The sequence below is a fragment of the Carcharhinus amblyrhynchos genome, chromosome 26 (assembly GCF_965287045.1).
Source record: "Carcharhinus amblyrhynchos chromosome 26, sCarAmb.v2.hapA, whole genome shotgun sequence".
Lineage (NCBI taxonomy): Eukaryota > Metazoa > Chordata > Chondrichthyes > Carcharhiniformes > Carcharhinidae > Carcharhinus > Carcharhinus amblyrhynchos.
Window position 1 is genome coordinate 12,853,717 of NC_137349.1, and position 21,381 is coordinate 12,875,097.

At 46.5% G+C, this 21,381-nt stretch overlaps 1 protein-coding gene across 1 annotated transcript in view; it reads left to right on the top strand.

The window, feature by feature from the left end:
• The first annotated feature begins 1,749 nt into the window (after positions 1-1,749).
• The window catches only part of LOC145358900 (uncharacterized), a 54,937-nt gene continuing 35,305 nt past the window's right edge, over positions 1,750-21,381 (top strand). The window contains exons 1-5 of the mRNA XM_080213274.1: positions 1,750-3,147; positions 4,167-4,363; positions 6,803-6,974; positions 10,612-10,662; positions 12,912-13,024. Of these exons, the coding sequence (XP_080069400.1) occupies positions 1,993-3,147; positions 4,167-4,363; positions 6,803-6,974; positions 10,612-10,662; positions 12,912-13,024 (1,688 nt within the window). The 5' untranslated portion in view covers positions 1,750-1,992. The remainder of the gene's footprint in view (positions 3,148-4,166; positions 4,364-6,802; positions 6,975-10,611; positions 10,663-12,911; positions 13,025-21,381) is intronic.

Genomic DNA, 21,381 nt, shown 5'->3' on the forward strand with positions numbered 1-21,381 from the left:
GCTTTTATTGATTTTCCTGTGTCACAGTTTCTCTCCCGTTCACTGCACTGACTCACACCCGGGAGATGTTTCTCTAACCCGGGACTACAGGGAGCTCCTGTCCACCTGGGTTAAACCAGTGGGTAAATATCTGCCGTGAGGTTAAGTTTGGCTCAGTTTAATTCTCCTTCGGAATTCCTTATGTCACCAGCTGACCTGTCTGAATCTGGGTGTGAGCAACCTCTCTCTGTCTCTATCTCTCTCTCCGTTTCTCTCTCTCCCTGTCTGTTTCTCTCGCTGTCTCTCTTTCTCTCTGTCCTCTCTCTGTCTCAGTTTCTCTCTCTCACGCTCTATTTCTCTCTTTTTTTCTCTCTCTGTCCTTCTCTCCCACTGTCTCTACCTCTCTCTCCCTTTGGTTCTCTCTGTCTCTCTGTTCCTCTCTCATTCTGTCTCTCTGTGCCTGTCTGGGTGGGAATGGGTTTATTTTTGTCTGGGTTACTGGGTCACTGAGTGTGAATGTTCTTGGCAGTGAATTCAGTTTTGCCAATTGGTTGGGGGTTGGAGCCCACTGTGCCAGACAGAACCCGCAGTGAACCTTGTTATAGAACCGCCAGTAATAGGAGCAAGAGCTCCTGCTGATTAAACCAGGCCAATGAAAAGACACTCCATCCCTCACCATGGGGCACCTGTGTACCCACTCCCTCCCTCACCATCAGGGCACTCACGTACCCACACCCTTCCCTCACCATCAGGGCAGTCACGTACCCACACCCTTCCCTCACCATGGAACCCCCAGGTACCCATTCCCTCGCACCATTACGTGAAACTCAGAGTGGTTGATATTTGGCAGTCTTGGTGATATTAGGATATTAGGTCTTGGGATTCAGTCAGTTGCTCTGCAGTGTGTGTGTGGGTGTGTGTGTGAGTGTGTGTGGGTGTGTGTGTGTGGGTCTCAGTGTGTCTGTGTGTGTGTGTGTGTGTGTGTGGGGGTGTGGGGGTGTGGGGGTGTGTGTGTGCCTCTGTGTGTGTGTGTGGTTCTGTAATACTGTGTGTGTGTGTGTGTGTGTGTGTGTGTGTGTGTGTGTGTGTGTGTGTGTGTGTGTGTGTACGCAAGTGTGTATGGATTTGTTTCGGTGCGTGTCAGTGTGTGTGTCTCAGTGTGTGTATGTCTCAGTGTCCCTATGTATGTGTTTGTATGTGTCTGTCTGTGTGTGTGCGTGTGTGTATGGATTTGTGTCAGCGTGTGTGTGTGTGTCAGCGTGTGTGTGTGTGTGTGCACGCGCAAGTGTGTATGGATTTGTTTCGGTGTGTGTCGGTGTGTGTCTCAGTGTCTCTATGTATGTGTGTGTGTGTTTGTGTGTGTGTGTGTGTATGGATTTGTGTCAGCGTGTGTGTGTGTGTGTGTGTGTGTGTGTCGGTGTGTGTGTCTCTATGTGTGTTTGTGTGTATTACGTGTGTGTGTGCACGCGTTCGCGCATGTATATGGATTTGTGTCAGTGTGTGTCATTGTGTGTATGTGTTTGTGTGTGTCAGTATGTGTATGTGTGTGTGTATGGATTTGTATCAGTTTGTGTGTGTGTGTGTCACAGTGTGTGTGTCTCTATGTGTATCTGTGTGCGAGTGTGTGTATCTCTGTGTGTATCTGTGTATCTGTGTGTGAGTGTGTGTGTACATCTATCTGGTGGGGATACCGATTAGAACAAAACTAAAACATTTTAAAAGTTCTGAAATGAAAGGAATTTTGTTCTGTTTGTGTTTGGTTTAGGATTGTGTTGGAGATCTGGCCCAGCACAAAGGAATTGAAGCCTCTGAGGTCACTATGCCAATCTCGCTCTCAGTCCTGGCATCACAGAAGCAGAAACTCATTGGGTGATGCACTGAAGTGGTTCAGGCAGCCAGCAGATTGTGAGAGTGAATGTGGGACAGGATTGTTCTGATTGAAGCCTGTTACTCCCTTTGGCATTCCCCTTTCCTGCTTTGTGAACTTGCAGTGGTTAACAGGGGAATAGAGTCATGCAGTCTTCACATTGGAACGCTGTAACCGATGGTTACGACAGCTATGGGACAGCCGCCAGTGACGGAGAGGCTGAGTATTCTGGCCCACAGAGACAGACGCTGCCCAGACACTTGATGTCAGACACCGCGATATGCACCAGAGAAGACGATGACACCTACAGGGCCATGGAAAAGCCTCCCCCTTTGCCCCACCTGCCACCAGTGGGTGAACTGGAAATGGAGGTGTCCGCACCCACCATCAAACCCAGGAGAAAATTCATCCCTGATTCTTGGAAGGATTTCTTGAGGGGGCATCGTGGACGTGCAAAGCAGATATTCAACTTCAATTGGGGTTGGGCAGAGGAATGCTCCCCCCCAGTGTCACCTCTTCTGAACCGCCGCAGAGCCACATCGACGGACGGTGATGCCTCTGAGCTGGATTCGCAGCAAGCAGCCAGGTGGAAGGACTCGAGTACGTACAGTGGTGGAACGGGGACAAAACATGAAATGGAAGCAGACACGTTTCCTAGCGAATTCGCAGAGAAACAGCCAGAGTCGGCTCAGAGCTACATGGAGAGGATCCATGTGTACAAGCTGAAACACGCTTACATGAAGTCATGGCCAGGGTTACTTCGGGTACTGGGGGTGATGGAGCTGCTCTTTGGAGCCGTGGTGGTTGCCTGCATATGTGCGTATGTTCAGAAAGACAGCCAGTGGTACAATATCATTGGCGGATCTTTACCGGCTTATGGCTTTGGGGACAATTATTACTACACTGGACCCAAAACCCCCTTTGTCCTGGTGATGGTTAGCCTGGCCTGGGTTGTCACATTGGGGGTCCTGATCTTGGGATTGACACTGTATTATAGAACCATTCTCCTCGACTCGAATTGGTGGCCCCTAACGGAATTCACAATGAACACTTGCCTTTTCTTTCTATACATGGCAGCTGGTATTGTTTACGTCAACAGTTTCAGTCATGGGGGCCTCTGCTATTCCATGATGGTGACCAGCCCCCTGTACTACCAGCTGTGTCGGGTGGACAGTGGGCAGATCGCAGCGGCCGCATTCCTGTTTGTCAACATGCTCCTGTATCTGATCAGTGCGGGTGTGTGTCTCAAAGTCTGGCGTCATGAACAGATCAGGAGGGCAAAGGAAGCCTTTCGGAACAAGGTACATGTTGCTACGTAGTAAATGTGACAACAGTGTCCAGCCTGAAATCATCTGAAGATATCATTTTGTACAGTGTTAGGGACCAGACCAGAAGCTCCAAGGTATATTATGCATTTAGCTTAGACCCCAATGTTTGCATTTGATTTTGGCATTAGAGTGAGCATAAGATGTTTCATTCCAAGTATGATTTGAGTGACCCACTAGGGAGCTTTTATCAAAACAAACAGTATTAAAGAACACAGAATATAACAAGAATAATTAGCATAACATTTCCCAATTAAAATACTTAGACATGACAAAGTGTAATTCTTAACAGCTAGCTATCTCTATTGTTCCAATTTAAAACAATGCCCCATAGACATAAATCCCTTCTGTAGGACCAGTCAGTGCAGAAGCCAAAGATGCCCACATAATCCTAGGCTCTCAGCTCCTCAAACTTCTGGACAGAGATCTAGACAGCAATCGTCAGGGAAAGATATATCCCCAAAGTAGCAAAACCTCCAAGAATAAACCCATCCTCCACCCTCCCACCAAGCCAAGGGAAACACAATATCTACATCCACAATGTCACACTCTAAGAATTTTGTAAAATCCTCTTGAATTTCCTCCTTAAACCTCTCCACCTCCTTCCCTCTGCTCCTCAACTCTACATCATCACCTGTCTCAATATTCTTTGTAACTGTGTCTAATTTGATCTCCTGTGAAACACTTTAGAGAGTCTGGTTACATTAAAGCTTTATAGGTGTCAAGGGGAATCTGGATTGAGATGGAGAGCTGAGTAGGAGAAGGGGTGGATACCAGATATCAGGATATCCTGTTCCTGATATTTACTCGGTGACACCTTGCTGGAAGATATTTCTGGATATAGTGTGGGGACAGGGATTGCCAACATTGTGATCCAATGAATTTTGGGTATGAGGCTTCTTTACCCCAGTCCAGCCCCAAGTCTCCAGTCACCATGTAAAACAATTGCTTTCATCTAATAGGATTTAACTTGGTGGGTTTTTTTTCTCTTGTAGCGTCAAACGGCTGCAGCAATTGGACAGAAACGACCATTCTCGTTCAGGCGTCTGTCATTCCGGAGAAACACTCCAAAGTCCCTGGAGGAAAGGGTCAGTAAAGATGTCCAGCTCAGCTCCAAAGGTCCCAGCACCCTCAACAAATCAATTCCAGCCGGCTATATTCCAAAGCCCCTCATCATTCCTGATTATGTAACGTAAGGACATTTGCCTTGTTCAGTAACACAATGTTATTATTGGCAGTTAACCGAAGCTTCTCCTGTGATCAGTATAACTCTGGATCTCCCCTCGGAAACCTGTGCTTTTCATTGTTCCCATGGACAGGCTATCAACTTCCCGGCTCCAAACTCTGGAATTCCCTCCTTAAACCTTTCGACCTATAACACTATAAGAAATAGGAACAGGGAGTAGGCCATTTGGCCCTTCAAGCCTACTCAGCCATTCAATAGGATCATGGCTGGTCCGATATTCCTAATGCCCACTTTCCTGCCCTTTTCCTGTAACCCTCAGTTCCCTCACTGATCAAAAATCTCTCTCAGCCTTAAATATGCACAAGGAGTCTGCCCCTCCCACAGCTCTCTATGGCAAGGAGCTCCAAGGCTCACAAACCTCTCTCTCCTTAGAGCTTACCGTACTTTTGGATAGAAAACTGGTTGACAGGCAGGTAAAAAAGATTAGGGAAAAAAACGGATCTTTTTCCAAGTGGCAGGTAGTGATTAGTGGGATATCGTAGGGATCAGTGCCGGGACCCTAGCTATTCAGGAAATATATTAATGATTTTGATGAGGGAGCTAAATGTAATATGTCCATATCTGCAGATGACAGAAAGCTGGATGGGAGGGTGAGCTGCGAGGAGGACACAGAGTTCCTTCAGTGGTATTTAGGCAGACTGAGTGAGTGGGCAATTGCATGGAAGATAATGTGGGTGAATGTGAGGTTATCCTCTTTGGTAGCAAAAGAGAAGGGAGATTACTATCTGAATTGCTGTAAATTAGGAGAGGGGAGTGTGCAATGGGACCTGGGTGTTCTCGTACACCAGTCACTGAAGGTAAGCATGCAGGTGCAGCAGGCGATAAAGAGGGCAAATGGCATATTGGCCTTCATAGTCAGCGGTTTCGAGTACAGGAGCAGGGATGTCTTGACGCAATTATATAGGGCACTATTGAGGCCGCACCTAGAGTATTGTGTGCATTTTTGCGCTCCTTATCTGAGGAAGGATGTTCTTGCTTTAGAAGGAGTACAGTATAGGTTCACCAGATTGATTCCTGGGATGGAAGGACTGATGTCTAAGGGAGATTGAGTTGGATGGGTCGTATTCACTGGAGCTCAGAAGAATGAAGGGGGGATCTCATAGAAATCTATAAAATTCTAACAGAACTAGACAGGGTAGATGTAGGGAGGATGTTCCCGGTGTTGGGGATGCCCAGAACCAGAGGTCACAGTCTGAGGATACAGGGTAGACCATTTAACCCAGAGGTGAAGAGACATTTCTTCATCCACTGAATGGTCAGCCTGTGGAATTCGCCCCCACAGAAAGTAGTTGAGATGAAACATTTAATGTTTTTAAGAAGCAGTTAGATATAGCAATTGGGGTGAAGGGTATCAAACAACGTGGGAGGAAGGTGGAATCAGGCTAATGAGTTAGATAATCAGCCATAATCATACTGAAGAGTGGAGCAGGTTTGAAGGGCTGAATGGCCTCCTCCAGCTCCTATTTTCAATATTTTTGTCATCTGACCTAATATTGTCTAATGTGTCAACTAGTCATAGAATCCCTACAGTACAGCACTGACCACAACCCCTCCCAGCCCCTATATCCATAACCCCATGTATTTACCCTGCTTGTCCCCCTGACACTAAGAGGCAATTTAGTATGAAAAATCAACCTAATCCGCATGTCTTTGAACTGTAGGAGGAAACCGAAGCACCCGGAGGAAACCCACACAGAAACGGGGAGAACATGCAAATTCCGCACAGACAGTGACCCAAGCTGGGAATCAAACCTGGGTCCCTGGGGTTGTGAGGCAGCAGTGCTAACTACTGTGTCATAGAAGAATCATAGAAACCCTACAATGCAGAAAAAGGCCATCTGGCCCATCGAGTCGGCACTGACCACAATCACACCCAGACTCTACCCCCATATCCTTATGTATTTACCCACTAGTCCCTCTAACCTACACACCTCAGGACACTAAGGGGCAATTTTACCATGGCCAATCAACCCAACCTGTACATCTTTGGACTGTGGGAGGAAACCGGAACACCCAGAGGAAACCCACACAGACACGAGGAGCATGTGCAAACTCCACACAGACAGTGACCCAAGCTAGGAATCTAACCCACGTCCCTGGAGCTGTGAAGCAGCAGTGCTAATCACTGTGCTACAGTGCCAGCCATGATAGTGTTTGATAATTCCTCCTATTTGATTTGATGATGTTAATGTTGCTACAGAAATATCAGTTATAATTGAGTTTAACTCAGTAATAGCCTCACTTGTCAGTGAGGATAACCCAGTTGAAGCATTGCCAGAGGTATACATATCCCTGCGATGTGACACTGTGAAGGGGAGTAGGCTCACAGACTGCTCCATTCACTGAGCGCCTCTCCACTCTAAACTGTTCTTCATTCTCTTATAGAAAGTACCCAAAGATTGAGTGTGCGGAGGAACGGGAACGGTATAAGGGTGTGTTTAATGACCAGTATGCAGAATACAAACAGCTACACTCCGAAATCCACGCGGCCAACAAAAAGTTCAAAGAGTTGAAGGTTCTGATCGAAAAACTGCCTCGCTACACTGAGAATTCAGAGGTCAGTGAGTAACTGGATCAGTTCAAACGCAGGCTGCTTCCATTTCTGGGATGGGGTAGCCAATCTTCCAGGAATTGGAGATCAATTTCCAGGAGTTTTCTGTGAGAAACCAACAAAAAGAACTATCAAGTTGTTAAAATTGTGGCTTTTTCATTTCCTTTGAACACTTTATTGTTTTTATCCCCTCGCCCCCGATTCACAAAGCTCAGGATGTCTGGCAATGAGGTGAAAACATGAGTAATCTAGAATTCTTCAGTTGCCCACATCTCATTTGGCTATTTATGTTACATTTTCTCTCCCCCTTTCTCTCTCCCCTTCTCATCCTCCTGTGCTCTTTCTTTCTCCTGCGCTCTCTCTCTCTCTCCCATGCTCTCTCTCCCTTTTACTCTCTCTCCCCCTCTTACCCTCTCTTTCCCTTTCTCTCTCCCCCTTTCTCTCTCCCCTCTCTCTCTTCCCCTCTCTCTTTCCCCTCTCGCTTGCCCCACTCTCTGCCCTTTCTCTCACTCCCTCTTCTTCTCTCTCCCCCTTTCTCTCTCCCCCTTTCTCTCCCCCCCTTTCCCCTCTCGCTCCTCCTTTCTCTCCCCCTCTTTCTCTCGCTCCCCCTTTCTGTCCTCTCGTCTCTTCCCCTCTCTTTTCCTCTCTCTCTCTCTCTCTCCCCCTGTTATCAGGGAGGGAAATACAGCAAGATGCCACAAACAATAATGAATAAATAGTCAGATTATCTGTTTTAGGAGGAAAGCAAAATATTGCGAATGCTGGAAGTCTGAAATTAAAAACAGAAAATGGTGGAAATATTCAGCAGCTCAGGCTGTGCTTGTTCAGAAGAGTAACACAGACTCCAAATGTTGGCCGGAATTTTAGTGCAGAATGGAATTCTCTGTTGGCCACTGGTGGGATTTCACGAGCCTCACCCAAGCGAGGTTGTAAAATCCCACCCGTTAACTCTGTTTCTCTCTCCACAGATGTTGCCAAACCTGCTGTGTTCATGCAGCACTTTCTGCTTTTATTCCTGCTTTCAGTGATGTTGGTTATGGAGTAAATATTGTTGGAATATTGGGGGGAACGCCACTGCTCTTCAGCAACTCTCACTAGACTATTCAAAGAACAAAGAAAAGTACAGCACAGGAACAGGCCCTTCGGCCCTCCAAGCCTGCACCGATCATGCTGCCCTAACTAAACTAAAAAAATCCTTCTGCCCTTACTCGGTCCGAATCCCTCTATCCCCTCCCTATTCATGCACCCGTCCAGATGCCTCATAAATGTTGCTAATGTGCCTGCTTCCATCACCCACCACTCTCTGTCTGAAAAACTCCCCCCACACTTTCATTCACAAAATATAGGCAGACAGGAGTGCCACATTGTGAGAGGGTCAGTACTGAGGGAGTGCTGCACTGTCAGAGGGTCAGTACTGAGGGAGTGCTGCACTGTCAGAGGGTCAGTGCTGAGGGAGTGCCGCACTGTCAGAGGGTCAGTGCTGAGGGAGTGCTGCACTGTCAGAGGGTCAGTGCTGAGGGAGTGCTGCACTGTCAGAGGGTCAGTGCTGAGGGAGTGCCGCACTGTCAGAGGGTCAGTGCTGAGGGAGTGCTGCACTGTCAGAGGGTCAGTGCAGAGGGAGTGCCGCACTGTCAGAGGGTCAGTGCTGAGGGAGTGCTGCACTGTCAGAGGATCAGCACTGAGGGAGTGCCGCACTGTCAGAGGGTCAGTACTGAAGGAGTCCCGCACTGGTAGAGAATCAGTACTGAGGGAGTGCCGCACTGTCAGAGGGTCAGTACTGAGGGAGTGCCGCACTGTCGGAGGTTCAGTACTGGGGGAGTGCTGCACTGTCAGGGGGTCAGTACTGAGGGAGTGCCGCACTGTCAGAAGGTCAGTACTGGTGGAGTGCCGCACTGTCGGAGGTTCAGTACTGGTGGAGTGCTGCACTGTCAGAGGGTCAGGACTGAGGCAGTGCTGCACTGTCAGAGGGTCAGTACTGAGGGAGTGCTGCACTGTCAGAGGAACAGCTCTGAGGGAGTGCTGCACTGGTAGAAAATCAGTACTGAGGGAGTGCCGCACTGTCAGAGGATCAGGACTGGGGGAGTGTCGCACCATCACAGGGTCAGTACTGAGGGAATGCTGCCTGTCAGAGGGTCAGTGATGAGGGACATTAAAATCCAATTAGCCCAATGTTTGAAGAAGAGCCGGGGATGTTCCCAAGGGTCTGACTAAAATCTCGGAAACGGATGTGAATATCTCCTTGTTGATTCCGCTGTCTGAAATTGGCCACCCTGCTTCCTAAGTTACTAAAGTAACAACAGTTTATAAAATATTTAATTGGCTGAAATCTACTTTGTGTGACATTTCAAGGTTATTGAAGTTGCATTCGAACGACAAACCAGTCTCCTAGCTCGCCATTGGGAGTGTCTGGTAATACGTCAGGAGCTGATGTTCGAGCGAGGACTCACCAGCACAGACTGTTAGCAGCAAATATTTAACAACTCCAGCTTTTGTTTCTATTCCCCAAGCTGCTGATAAGGAGCTGATAAAGGCAGGAAAGTTTCCACTAAACACTGTGGGTTATGTAAATTCGGGGTTTGTCGAGGAGAGGTCCAGTGTGTTTGCTTGGGTGAATTCATAATCCCTGGCACAGCTGCAGGTGCCAACTCCCACTGGGGAAGGCTTCCAACCTGTGCCAAGAGCCCTCAATCAAGGCAGTGATTGGTGGAACAATGTGAGGCCTTGGCTGTGAGTCAGATTCGGCTCTGTCCCGTTGGGGCTCTCCAGGAAGGTTTACTGGATCAGGGAACCAGGACTGACTTCTTTTGTTCTCCCTTCCCCCACCTCCAGCTCTGCCCCTTTGCAAATTACCAACGTTAACTGTAACAGTCCAGTATCTCTCCCGCAGAGATCAACTACCCCTGGCACCTTAATAACCTTCTTCTTATTCATTTGTGGGACATGGGCATCGCTGGCTGGGCCTGCATTTATTGCCCATCCTTAGTTGCCTGAGGGCAGTTGAGAGTCAACCACATTGCTGTGACTCTGGAGTCACATGTAGGCCAGACTGGATAAGGGCAGCAGATTTCCTTCCCTAAAGGACATTAATGAACCAGATGGGTTTTTCGGACAATCGACAATGGTTCCATGGTCATCAGTTGATTCTTAATTCCAGATTTTTTTTAATGGAATTTAAATTCCACCATTTGCCACGGCGGGATTTGAACCCCGGTCCCCAGAACATTAACTGAGTTTCTGGATTAATAGTCTAGTAATAATACCACTAGGCCATCGACTCCTCTGCGAGGTTCAATATTATGCAACCATTGCATTTATCCATTGAATCCTCCCAGTCACAATCCCTCACTGGGCCATGAAAAGATAGCATGGAGAATCTGAGAGAGGGCGTGGATGAAGGGAGCTTAAGGCACCAAAGATAAAAAGGGTTGCCCTCCAAGGTCACATGTGCTTGGGAATAACATGGGAGAACTGACAACACAGGGATGTCCAGGGCAGGTGCGCTCAGTCGGTACTGAGGATAGTTCAGGTTTGTGAGCAGTTATAGAATGTCCCAGACCAGTGGCATTCCTGGCAATGCTGTTAAATACTGTTCCCATTACATTATCATCCCACTGATTTCCCATTTTATCCTCTCCCTTTCCAGGAACACAAACGGATAATGAAGATCCTAGAAGATTATAAAGAGAAAATCAACGTAAGTATTCACCGTCGCAATGGGTAGACTGAATAAATGAGGCTATGAAGCTGCAGTTCACATAGACCATTACTGATCTTTATCTTATTGAGATACCACCACCTGGAAATTCTCCACCAAGTCACTATCCTGACTTGGAAATTTATTGCCATTCCTTCACTGTCCATGGTGCCCAGGGTGTTGGAAGTAGTTTATTGGCATGGACAGAGAATAGGATAGGCCAATGGGCAGGAAACAGTGAGTGGGGATAAGGGGTTCTTTTTCAGGCTGGTGACCTGTAACCAGTGGGGTTCCACAGGGATCAGTGCTGGGACTGCAACTGTTCTCAAGGTATATCGATGACTTGGTGGAAGGAAGTGAATTTACTGCAGCCAAATTTGCAAACGACACAAAAATAGGTGGAAAGGCAAATTGTGAGAGAGACACAAACCATTTACAGAGGTATTGATTGGTTCAGTAAGTGGGCAAAAAATTGGCAAAAAGAGTATAATGTCAGAAAATGTGAAGTTGTTCATTTTGGGAGGCAGAACAGAAGAACATAGTATTATTTAAGTGGAGAAAAACAGCAGAAAGCTGCAACACAAAGCGGACTTGGAGGGACCTGTGCACAAAACACAGAAAACACAGGTACAGCAGGTAATCAGGAAGGCTAATGGAACGTTGGCCCTTATTTCAAGGGGGTTGGTGTATAAGAGTAGGGAAGTCTTGCTGCAGCTGTACAAGGTACTGATGAGACCACATCTGGAGCGCTGAAAGCAGTTTTGGTTCCCTTATTTAAGGAGAGATATTATTTTGTTGGAGGCAGTTCAAAGAAGGTTCACTAGGATGATCCCCGGTACGGAGGGATTGTCTTATGAGGAGAGGTAAAGAAGACTCTACTCATTGGAGTTTAGAAGAACGAGAGGTGATCTCATTGAAACATATTGGATTCATAAGGGATTTGACAGGGTAAATGCTGAGGGGATGTTTCCCCTCATGGGAGAGTCTACGACCAGAGGACAGAGTCTCAGAATAAAAGGGGCACTAATTTAATACTGAGATGAGGAGGAATTTCTTGTCTGAGAGTTGAGAATCTTTGGAATTTCTGGGCACAAGGAGCCATGGGGGGGAAGAGTCCTTGTTTGTATTTAAGGTTTTTGATCAGTAAGGGAACTAATGGTTATGGGAAAGAGCAGGAAAGTGGATGTGAGGAATGTTGGGATCAGCCATGATCATATTGAATGGTGGAGCAGGCTTGAAGGGCCAAATGGTCTATTCCTGTTCCTATCTCTTATTGCCATTCACGCTGCATTCCTGGATTCTCAGGTATCACTGAGTTTGTTCGAAAATTCAAAGAAATTCACACATTTCTGTTGGACTTTTCATAGCATCTTTAAGTCAATGAAGCATTTTCAAAGAATCATCACTGTCATAATACAGCCAAATTGTGCACAGCGAGATTCTATAAGTAGCAAAATGATAATGCCCAGATAATCTGGTTTAGTGACATTGGTGAGCTATAATAACTGGCAGAGCTCCCCTGCCCATCTTTGAAATAGTGTCATGGGGCTTTTAACACTGGTTGGGTGTCTCCTCTGAAAGACAGCAGGTGAGAGTTTCCAGCCTGCTCGCCCAAAGGCTGGAAATTCCCACCCGAGGCCAATGGACTTTTGCAGGGTCCACCTGCTATGCTTCCTGTGACAGGACTGGCAAGATGGGAAGATCCAGCCCAGCATCTGTGACAATGCAGTACACCCTCAGTGCTGCGCTAAAACTGTTGGCCTAGATCATGGGGTGCGAGCTCAATGTATAACCTTCCGAGTCAGAGGTGAGAAAGTGTTAGCCGACAGCTGGCTCTGTTTTTAGTTCTTAAAATCTCCTTCAGAATCCTTGCTAAATGAGTTAAAAGAATTCTTTTAGCTGAGTTTCCAATCAATGTAATAACAGCTAGAACAAAGAACAGTACAGCACAGGGACAGGCCCTTCGGCCCTCCAAGCCTGCGCCAATCACGTTGTCCTATCTCGACCAACCACTTATACCCCTCTATTCCCCGTCTGTTCATGGGTCTATCCAGATAAGCCTTAAATGTTGTTAATGTATCTGTCTCAACCACCTCACTTGGCAGTGCATTCCAGGCTCCCACCACCCTCTGTGTAGATAAACTTCCCCTGCGCATATCCGCTGAAACCTTTCCCCCTTTACTTGAACTTGTGCCCCCTTTGTAATTGTCATATTCTCTCCTCTAATAAAGGTTTATTTTCTTGAGCAGGATCCAACATTTCTGGAGAAGAAAGAACGGTGTACATATTTGAAGAATAAACTCTCCTACATCAAACAGCGAATCCAGGAATATGATTTGGAATGCAACTCCGTGGACAGTTACTGAGAGTCCGATTTGAATAATGGAAATAAAATATTTGCATTGATATAGCACCTTCCTCAGCCATGAGCCATTCACTTTGCAGCCAATAAATTGCTTTGGAATTCTAGTTACTATTATGTAGCCAAAGGATCAGCAGCATGCTATCAGCAGGTATGAAGTGTATTTAGTTAAATTACTGGGTTAGGAATAAGGCATCATCATACCGAAGGATGGTTAATGATGATGAGAACAATTTGGAATTTAGAGAATAGAGCTATAGAATCCCTGCAGTGCAGAAGGAGGCCATTTGGCCCATCGAGTCTGCACCAACTCTCCAAAAGAGCACCTTATCCAGGCCCACTCCCATAGCCCTCATGCATTTACTGTAGCTCCTCCACATAACCTACATATCCTTGGACGCTAAGGGACAATCTATCATGGCCAATCCACCAAACCTGCACACCTTTGGAGCGTAGAAGGAAACAGGAGCATCTGGAGGAAACCCACGCAGATATGGGGAGAATGTGCAAACTCCACACAGACAGTGACCCAAGGCTGAGAATTGAACCTTGGTCCCTGGCGCTGTGAGGCATGTTTAAACAATTTAAAAGTGGGAAAAGTGACCATGATGAAGGTGGAAAAACTCAACTAAAAGTTCACTTTGGGGGGAAAAAACTTGCTATTTGTCAGCCTGGGCATGTCTGCTTGTCCTAACAGAGGTTGACAGTTTGCCAACTGAGCAAATCCCAGGGCAAGTAGGGCAGCACAGCAACACGTGGTTAGCACTGCTGTCTCACAGCGCCAGGGACCTGGGTTTGATTCCCGGCTTGGGTCACTGTCTGTGCGGAATCTGCACATTCTCCTCATGTCTGCATGGGTTTCCTCCAAGCTCTCCAGTTTCCTCCCACAGCCCAAAAAACTTGCTGGTTCGGTGGATCATCCATGCTAAATTCTCCCTCAGTGTACCCGAACAGGCGCCAGAGTGTGGCGACTAGGGGATTTTTACAGTAACTTCATTGCAGTGTTAATATCAGCCTAGTTGAGCCATTGATACATAAACTTTACCTTGAGATGGAATAAATGCTGGCTTTGTTAAGGTTACCCAGTATGAATGAATCAGAAACGAGGTAAATAATTTGATGTTTTTTTGAGTGGTGTTGGTTGTTGATTCACCAATTACCAAATAGGTGGGGCTTGGATTCAATGTCCGTCCCACCTGATTAATAACATTACACTGCAGTGTTCAACCTCCGTGTTCAGCCTGGAGTGCACAGCTCACAGTTATGTTGGAACTCTGTGTTGAGCTTCAGTTCACTGAGTGTTACCTCCAGCTCTGAGCCACAGGGTTATGGGAACAAGTCCTGCTCCAGGAACTTGGGCCTGGAATTTAGGCTCACGTTCCCAGTGCCAGTACTGAGGGAGTGCTGCAATGTCGTTCAACTGAGATGTTAAACTGAAGTCCAGTCTGTTCTCTCTCAGTGCGCCGGATATAATCGAGTAATCATTGCGGACAAGTCAACCCCAAACTTTCCAAGGACACTGTGCTCTAACCCAGCTGTCTGCACCAATCTGTGATCTGAGTAACAAAGCAAACATTTCACATGGCCTCCACCAGGCATGTTTTTGGATAGAATCTCTTGGAATTCCAATTCACATTTACCCCTTAAAAAAAAATCACCATAGGCAGATTATCTGACCATATACTTCATAGCTAATTATGGGATCTTGCTGTGCACAAACTGGCTGCTACATTTCTAAAAGTGACTGTACTTCAAACTTGGTTCTATTGACTGAGGTTCAGTGCGCATCCTGAGCTTGTGAAAGGTGCGATCGAAATAGTTTCTTTAATGGTTTTTCATTCTGGGTTCATGTACTGTAAATTAAAAATAAACTTTTTGAGATAAATGGTGGTTTCTTCAGAAATTAGGTTAGATTTGTAACAAACTGTCTAATAATGTCTACATCAAACAATACTGCATCAGGTACAGCACGGGGTTAAATACAGAGTAAAGCTTCCTCTACATTGTCCCCCATCAAACACTCCCAGGACAGGTACAGCACAGAGTTAGATACAGAGTAAAGCTCCCTCTACACTATCCCAATCAAACAGTAAGAAGTCTCACAGCACCAGGTTTACTGTGTTTACCCAAGTCCAACGCCGGCATCTCTACATCATGACTCCCATCAAAAAGTCCCAGGACAGGTACAGCATGGGGTTAGATACAGAATAAAACTCACTCTATACTGTCTGCATCAAACACTCCCAGGACAGGTACAGCATGGGGTTAGATACAGAGTAAAACTCCCTCTACACTGACCCCATCAAACACTCCCAGAACAGGTACATCATGGGTTAGATACAGAGTAAAACTCCCTCTATACTGTCCACCTCAAACACTCCCAGAACAGGTACAGCACAGGGTTAGTTACAGACTAAAGCTTTCTCTACACTACCACTCTACACTACAATTAAACACTCATGGGACAGCTCAGCACAGGGTTAGATACAGGACAAAACTCCCTCTACTCTGTCCCCTTCAAACACTACCAGGACAGGTACAGCATGGGATTAGACACAGAGTAAAGCTCCCTCTACACTGTCCCCCATCGAACACTCACAGGGCAGGGACAGGGGAAATAACTCCTAGTTTTCAATTCCAGGTGCTGTGATGAATGAAAGTTATTCATTTTCAATAGCTTTAATGTCCATTTTCTAACGGGACTCTCAACACAGCAGCTTGTCTGTAACTATTAATATTTTATATTAGTGCCTCCCTTCTGTCCACTACATTCCTATTTTTGTAAAATTCTAATTGCTGATGCCCCTTTTCTATGCGTTTATCTGCCCCTCTCTTTCAGGGAATTCTCTTCTGAACCCTTTGGTCCTGTGTATCTTTACCTATCGACACATCCTCACCTTCCTTTTCAGATATAGGTTACCTCACACAAAAAAACACTTTCAATGTTGTTTGTGGGAGTGAGCGCAGAATCGGAATCAGAGGTGGGGTGGTTTTCAAATGGAACCTTCCAGGCTCAATGTTAAGATGCTAACCCAATGGATTGCACCAATCTCATTAATATTCCCAGGCTGAGAGCCACCGAGTGGTGTGTCAATGCTGATCTGTGTTCAGCCACTAGGAGCTGATGATGAGCTGACAGTTGGTGACTCATCCCTCATTGTCTGTGTTGTTCCTTAACATTGAGAGCTTAGTGTGAGCTTACAGGAGACAGGGACACAGAATCAGTGCCACATCTCATCAGACTTTCTATGCTTTGAATTGATTGCTGCCTGATGTTTTTGTTGAACCCCGCATCTCCAACTTCCCCCTCTCCCCAAATGCACTGCCCTTGCTGGCACAGTGATAGTCTTGTGACCCCCTCTAGATGTGTGCGAACTTGGGTAAAGTCACACCCAGGCTTGACCCTGTAGTGATTACCTGGTCATTAACACATTGCTGTTTGAGAGGATGTCGAGGGGCGGTCACAGCGTTTAAAGGCACAGTATGTGGCCCTTTGGCCCATCTGCGCCAACATCGAACTGGGACTGGAGTCACATGTAGGCCTGTAAGGTTTTTTGAAGTAGGGTGATCGTTCCTTGACACAATAGGTACAGATCCCGAATGCTTAGAGCAGCAGCAGAAGTTTATTGAGCTCAATTAACATACACAAAATCGATATTTAAAACAGTGACCTTTACTCTTTGCTCTCCACAGTCACTGGCGGATTATCTCTTGGGTTATGTTCAGTTGACTGACTCTCTGAGGCCAGAATTTCACAGATCCAGGTGCACGCATTGGCCACAGTTTTACCTCCCCGCCTACCCGGGGGATCGGAGTGGGCGAGAGGCGGAACATGGAAAGATCAGTTGACCTTGGGCAGGATTTTATGGTTTCGGGACAGGCGAGACCATAAAATCCTGCCAAATACCGTGGGGCGGCACGGTAGCACAGTGGGTTAGCACCACTGCTTCGCAGCTCCAGGGACCTGGGTTCGATTCCCGGCTCAGGTCACTGCCTGTGTGGAGTTTGCACATTCTCCTCGTGTCTGTGTGTGTTTCCTCCGGGTGCTCCGGTTTCCTCCCACAGTCCAAAGATGTGCGGGTTAGGTTGATTGGCCATGCTAAAATTGCCCTTGGTGTCCTAAGATGCTTAGATTAGAGGGGTTAGTGGGTAATAATATGTAGGGATATGGGGGTAAGGATTGTGGTTGGTGCAGACTCGATGGGCCGAAGGGCCTCTTTCTGCATTGTAGAGTTCTATGATTCTATTATGTGGGAGCGGATGTGAACCCACTTCCCTCAACTTTCCTGAAAAATAGGATATTGTGCTGGAGGACCCTCGCTGTGTGGACTGCGGGTTGGTTCAGTCAGCTCTGTGGCGACAGGGCGCTCGCTGGGTGTGGGGGGTGGGGGGGGTTGGATGGGGGGATGCCGTGTTCAATAGTATCCCCCAGAACTTTGGTAACTTCAATTCAACTTCCATTGGGAAAATAGAGAGCTCCCACAACATGGGGTTAATCATGCAAATTCTGGGCTGTGAACTGATCTTGGCTAAAACCTTCATTGACCCAGTGTATTTGTGTACAGTCGCACTGAAATACACACCTTGAGAGTCTACAGGTCCAGCCCGGCATCTCCCACTGACCCAACTCAATTTTGTGGCAGCAGGGAGGAAGCAGTGAGTGGAGGGGGAGTTGGGAAGGGGGCTTCACTTCACCTATAGGCATCAGTGAACAAAGAAAAAAAGAATGAAGAAGCAATTCCTCGTGACCTTGAGACATCGTAGATTGCCTTCCTGCTTTCTGAAGTGGCCAATCACTTTGTGCACAGCAAGCTCACATGGACAGTGATGTTGGATCTTTTACTGAGAGGGTAGACACGAGGCAGTCTCACTTGACCCCAAAACTGGAAAATCCTGCCTGAGGTCGGAGGACCTTCCCGTTGCCCTTCGCCTGCTCCAGTTCCTGTGCCAGGTGGTGACGATAGAATTCTGGCTATGGTTTCAGATTATCACCTCACATGAGCACTGGCAGTGCAGCACTCTCTCAGGACTGCACACCCATGTTCTCAACTCACTGGAGTGGGACTTGAACCCATGACCTGTTAGAATGTAACCAGTGACAAATTTGTATTGAATGTAATGTGACCAAGATGTAAGGGTCAGCTGATGCAGTAAAACATGGAACCAATCATAGAGTGATGTAATAGTCAGCTGACCAATTGATTCACTATAAATAAGGAACTATTCAGAGTTATGTGAAGTGTGGAGTGGCCTAGGGTGAGGCCCCAAGTTTGGAGTAATGATGTGCCTTTAGAATCATAGAACCCCACAGTGCAGAAAGAGGCCCTTCGGCCCATCGAGTCTGCACTGAACACAATCCCACCCAGGCCCTACCCCCATATCCCTACACATTACACCCACTAATCCCTCTAACTTACACATCCCTGGACACTAAGGGGCAATTTCTTAGCATGGCCAATCAACCTAACCTGCACATCTTTGGACTGTGGGAGGAAACCGGAGTACCCGGAGGAAACCCACGCAGACACGAGGAGAATGTGCAAACTCCACACAGACAGCTACCCGAGCCGGGAATCGAACCCAGGACCCTGGAGCTGTGAAGCAGCTGTGCTAACACTGTGCTACCGTTTATTAAACCCTTTCTTTGATTTATAAGTTGGAGTAAGTTTTTGTTGTTGTTTCATTAGCTGCATTTTGAAGAGTTCCTTCTGAAGAAACATGACCTACTGAATCCCAGAGAGTTGTGGTAGACACCCATTGCCATCCAAGGTGCATCTGGTCCCACAGGAGGGTCATCAAATCGGTGAAGGACACACTTTGGTCCACCCAAAACGTGCTGATTTTCCAGTTGAAAGATTTGTCCTCAACCAAGTGTTGCAGACTGGAACATTCCAAGGTCCAGGACTATGTGCTGAGGGAAGCACTCAAGCTTGAGACAGCCACTGCAAAAGCACAATGGGGAAAGACTACTGTCTAAAGTCTTTCAACCGAGGCAGACCGAGGGCCCAGTAACTGCAGGACACCCTCGGCCTGCGTAACTGTGTGCTAATCTGAAAAAAACAACAGCACACAATGAAATCTGATTAATGTATATAGTTTAAAATACAGATATGTAACAAGTATAATGTCGTGTAAATAAGTACTGTAAAAATAACTTTTTTTCTGCACTGTTTGTAATTGTTTGATATGTCATTTTGCAATGGTTTATTTGAGAGTTTTTTATAAATAAAGTATATTCTTGAAATTAAAAAACTGCTAATGCAGCAGCGCTGGACTGTCCAGCTGAGGTGGCCAGCTAGAGCTAGTGACCAGGGTCGGGGGAGCGCAGAGAATGAGGGAGGAGGTGCTGGGGGCTGCGAACAAATTGTGTTTGTTCCCTTTAGTGGGGGAATCCTTTTCAAAAAGCTGATGTGAATTACGCAGGGGTCGGGTCATATCCAATAGCCACTGCTGAATCAGCTGGGAAACTGCCAATGACAATCCTGCAGTATCTGTAAACAGGTCATAACAAAGGTCTGGCTCATGGGGAGTCTGACATTCAGAGAGCCCCTCCCTCAGCTCAAGATCCCACCACCACCCCCTCCCCACCCACTGCCCTCTGCATCAACCACCTCCCCATAATTACAATGGCAATATCTCAAGTGGCCATGGATTTTCAAGACGGACTTCTTTTGTAAAGGTCATGGTCTGTACAGATTGATCTATTTTGATCGAATTTTGGCGTGGGGGTTTGTTGGTGAACCAGTTTCGAAATGAAATCAAAAAGAATTCTGGTAAAACTCAGAAATATGACAACAGCAAGATCACAATGAACATAACCGTGCTCCAGAACCTTCTATCCCACCCTTGGATAACAAACCAATGAACACATAACACCCGTCTGCCCTGTTTGATCACACGGTCAATGGCAAATCTTGGTCAGTCGGCTTTCTAATGGCCTTACTTGGCCCTTTAACTGTTGGCGGGCCCAGCTTCAACTCCTGTGTGTATATACCAAGGTCAATATTGCACGTGTATCTGCAGATGTTTTCAATGTAAATATAACTCGATACTTATGGTCAAGCCAACGCCCAGAGGATTCAAGGCTGCTCAGAAGGCAAAGGGTTTGGGGTTATAATGTACCCACCCTGAAGGTTTGTGACCACATTCATGAGGTTATTATGCAAGAAATAAGTAAACTTAAAGAAGAATCAAATATTAGAACTTAAGTATGCTTCTACTTGTACAAGTGTCAAACAGATTGAGAACATTTGAGGATTTTTGATCCCCTCATACAGTGAGTGACAGAGTGTCCTTGGAAAAGTTCAGGAAAAGTCCATTCCATTAACATTTAGATGAAAAATAAGTGGGACTGTAAGTTGTGATGTCAAAATAAGGAATTTACAAATGGAAAGGTTAAGTGAATGAGCCAAAATGTGGCAGATGGAGTTTACATGAATAAGTGTGAAGTTTTCCATTTTGATAGGAAAAGTACAAAGACAAATTATTAGTTAAATGGAGAGAAACTTCAGAGCGATTCAGTGCAGAGGGATCTGGGTGTCCTTGTAGATGAATCACAGCAAGCTAGTGTGCAGGTACAGTGGGTAATAAGGAAGGCAAATAGAATCTTGGCATTTATTACTAAAGGAATGGAATATAAAAGTGGTGAAGTGTTTCTGCTGCTGAACAAAGCATTAGTGAGACCACACCTGGAGTGCTGTTGACAGCTTTGGTCTCCTTACTTGAGGAGACAGGGAGTTGCATTGGAGGTGGTTCAGAGAAGGTTCACTAAATTGATTCCAGAGATGAGGGGTTTGTCTTGTGAAGAGAGATTGGGCAGTTTAGGCCAATTCTTGCTGGAGTTTAGAAGAATGACCTGAGATCTCATTGAGGTGTATAAGATGATAAGGGGGATTGCCAAAGTAGATGTGGAGTGGATGTTTCCTCTTCTGGGACAATCTAGAACAAAAGGTCACAGTTTTAGGATAAGGGGTGGCAGATTTGAAACAGAGATGCAGAGAAATTACTTCACTCAAAGGGTTGAAGTTGTTGTGAAAATTCCCTAGTTGCCACACTCCCGGTGCCTGTTCAGGGCACAGTGTTTAGCACTACTGCCTCACAGCGCCAGGGACTTGGGTCACTGTCTGTGTGGAGTTTGCACATTCTCCCTGTGTCTGCATGGGTTTCCTCCCAGTACTCAGTCTGAAAGGCATGCTGGTTAGGCGCACTGGCCATGCTCAATTCTCCCTTAGTGGGATTGGGTAGTGGTGATTAGGATGACTGTAGGCGGATTTTTCTGGTGTTATCACAGTGAGAAAACTAGAGCACAGAACGACACAGTCCATACTGCAATCGGCCCACACTCAATCATTTGTTGG